Source organism: Monoraphidium neglectum (genome assembly GCF_000611645.1).
Source record: "Monoraphidium neglectum strain SAG 48.87 unplaced genomic scaffold scaffold06041, whole genome shotgun sequence".
Taxonomy (NCBI): domain Eukaryota; kingdom Viridiplantae; phylum Chlorophyta; class Chlorophyceae; order Sphaeropleales; family Selenastraceae; genus Monoraphidium; species Monoraphidium neglectum.
The window spans coordinates 1-2,568 of record NW_014007592.1 but is presented as its reverse complement, the minus strand read 5'-3'; the positions used below and the strand labels follow the sequence as shown (position 1 = coordinate 2,568).

The 2,568-nt window shown below is 71.9% G+C and overlaps 1 protein-coding gene across 1 annotated transcript; it reads left to right on the top strand.

Annotated features, from left to right (window-relative positions):
• Positions 1–19: 19 nt before the first annotated feature.
• Positions 20–2,548, top strand: MNEG_16145 (ADP-ribosylation factor GTPase-activating protein AGD3; the record flags this gene model as incomplete). Its single annotated transcript, XM_014035384.1, has 5 exons — positions 20–120; positions 327–405; positions 582–1,487; positions 1,751–2,371; positions 2,501–2,548. 5 exons carry the CDS (start codon positions 20–22, stop codon positions 2,546–2,548), a joined length of 1,755 nt encoding a protein of 584 aa, XP_013890838.1.
• Between the last annotated feature and the right edge of the window lie 20 nt (positions 2,549–2,568).

The following is a 2,568-nucleotide window of genomic DNA, read 5'->3' as shown; positions in this document are numbered from 1 at the left end:
CCCCCAGGCCGATAGCCTGATGCAGCTCAGCCGCAGCGTGCGCCCCAAGAACACGCTGCCGCTGCTCACCTCCACCGTCAAGATGGACGCGGACGACCCCGCAGTGCGCTGCGCATTCAGGTGCACACGCACCCCGCTCGCCTGCCTGGGCCGCGCTTTGCAAGGGGCTCTTGTGCAGGTGGCCTCTGCTGGGCAGCCGGCCTTTGCGCCTGGGCGGCCACGCTTGATGTGGGTGATTGATCGCCACATCGCGTACACGCCGCCTCGTCAGCCTCGTGTGTCATCTTGTCCCCTCCCTCCCCCCCCCCTCCCCTGCTGCTGTGCAGGGTGGTGAGCCCGGAGGGCACCTACACACTGCAGGCCGAGACAGAGTTTGAGCGCGCTGACTGGATCGCGGCGCTGCAGGTGCACAGGCGGTCTGGGCAGGGCAAGCTTGCGGCTTCCAACCTTGTGGCTTTCAACACCCATTCAGCACATTTGCTGTCAATCGATTGTTGAACCGCTGCATGCACATACTTGCCAATCCATCCCCTCCAGTCCGCTCCCACTCACAGCACTGCCCCCGCCGCCCCTCCGCAAAGGCTGTCATCAACTGCCTCCTCAACGGGGCCATAGACATGGACGCACTGCCGCGCGTCCCCGTGCGCCCCACCCACAGCCGCACCAGCAGCCAGGCTGACGTCGTGGCAGACTTTGCTGCACACGCCGCCGCCAGCGCGAGCGGCGGCGCAGTGGCGGCCCACGCGGGCGGCCGTGCTGGCGGCGGCGGTGGCGGCGGCACGTCGTCTGGCGGGTTCCCCCTGACACCCGCCAGCAGCCAGCCCGGCACCCCGCTTGCTGGGACCCTGCCCGGCATCCCCAGCGGCGACGGCAGCGGCAGCGAGGGCGACGGCGGCCATGGCGCGGCTGGCGGCGGCGACGTGCTGAGCCACCCGCGCGCGCCATCGCGACTCGGCGCCGCCAGCCGCGTCAGCGGCGGGACGGGCGCGCACGGCGCCGCAGGTGGCGGCGGCAGCGGCGGCACTGCATCGTCGTCGGGGCCTCTGGAGCGTCTGCGCCAGGTGGCGGGCAACCGCCGCTGCGCGGACTGCGGCGCGCAGGACCCGGACTGGGCGAGCCTCAACCTGGGCGTCCTGCTGTGCATCGAGTGCAGCGGCGTGCACCGGCAGCTGGGGGTGCAGGTGTCCAAGGTGCGCAGCTGCACGCTGGACGTCAAGGTCTGGGAGCCGGCGGTGATTGCGGTGTTCCAGGCGGTGGGGAACGACGCCTCAAACAAGGTCTGGGAGGCAGGCATGCCAGCGAGCGGCGCGGCCGCAGCCACGGCGGCAGGCAGCGCGGCGGCGGGCGGCGGCGGGACCGAGGCGGCGGCGGCGCGCGCGGCGGACAGCTGGGTGTGGTGCGACGACGACTCTGGCGGGGAGGATGAGGAGGGACGGGCGGGAGGAGGGGCGCGGGGGCCGCGCGGCAGCGCGTCGGGCCGGCGGCAGGTGGGGTGGCCCGGCCTTGTGGACGGGTTCTACGCAGGAGGGGCCGCCTGCGCTGCAGTGGTTCTGGCTGCTTGAAGCGCTCGAGCAGGGTTGTATGCGCAAGAGGATATCTGCCCCTGTTACTGAGTGGCATGCCGCTGACTCCTGCCTCCCCCCCCCCACTGCACGCTTGGTCTGCCCCACAAGAGCCTCGACACCACCCCCATCCACCCAACCACTCTCATGCCCCTGACCCTGGTGCCCCCCCTCTTCAACCCCGCCAGGTGATGGTCGACGGTGACAGCCTTGCAGCCGCAGCCGCAGCCGCCTCGTCCGCCGCCGCCGCCGCGGCAGCTCCCCCCAAGCCCGCGCCCACCGCCCCGCTGTCTGACAAGGCGCGCTTCATCCAGGACAAGTACGTGGCGCGCGCGTTTGTGACGCCGCTGCCGCGGGAGCAGGCGGCCTCGCGGCTGTGGGACGCGGTGGCGGGCCGCGACGTGCGCGCCGCGCTGGCGGCGCTGGCGGCTGGCGCCGACGTGGCGGCGGCGTACCGCACACCGCGCGCGCAGCGGCTTGTATCTGATGCGGCTGGGCGCGCGGCGGCGCTGGATCGCGGCGGCAGTGGCAGTGGCGGGGGCGCCAGCAGTCACGGCACAAGCAGCAGCGGGGGCCGTGCGAGCGGCGACGGCAGTGGCAGCGGCGGAATTGTTGCGGCGGCTGCAGCTGCATGGGGCCGCGGCGGCGGCGGCGGCGGCGGCGGCAGCACCGCTGAAGCTCACGGTGTGTGCGGCACCGTGACCGTGCTGCACCTGGCGGCCACCCTGGGTGACGTGGCCCTGCTGGAGTTCCTCCTGCAGAACGGCGCGGCCTGCCAGCACACAGACGCGCACGGGCGCACGGCCCTGGTGGGTGCCCCGGGAGGGTGGCTGTGCGGGGACTCAGCACTGCAATGTGTGCATTCGTGCGAGTGGGAGTGCTTATGCATGCCCATGGGCATGAGCACGCGTTGTTGGGTGCTTACCTGCACAGCACAGCCAAACTCGATGCAGAGCGAGGTTTATGCCAGGTTTATTCTGACCTGATCCCACCCCCAGCCATGACG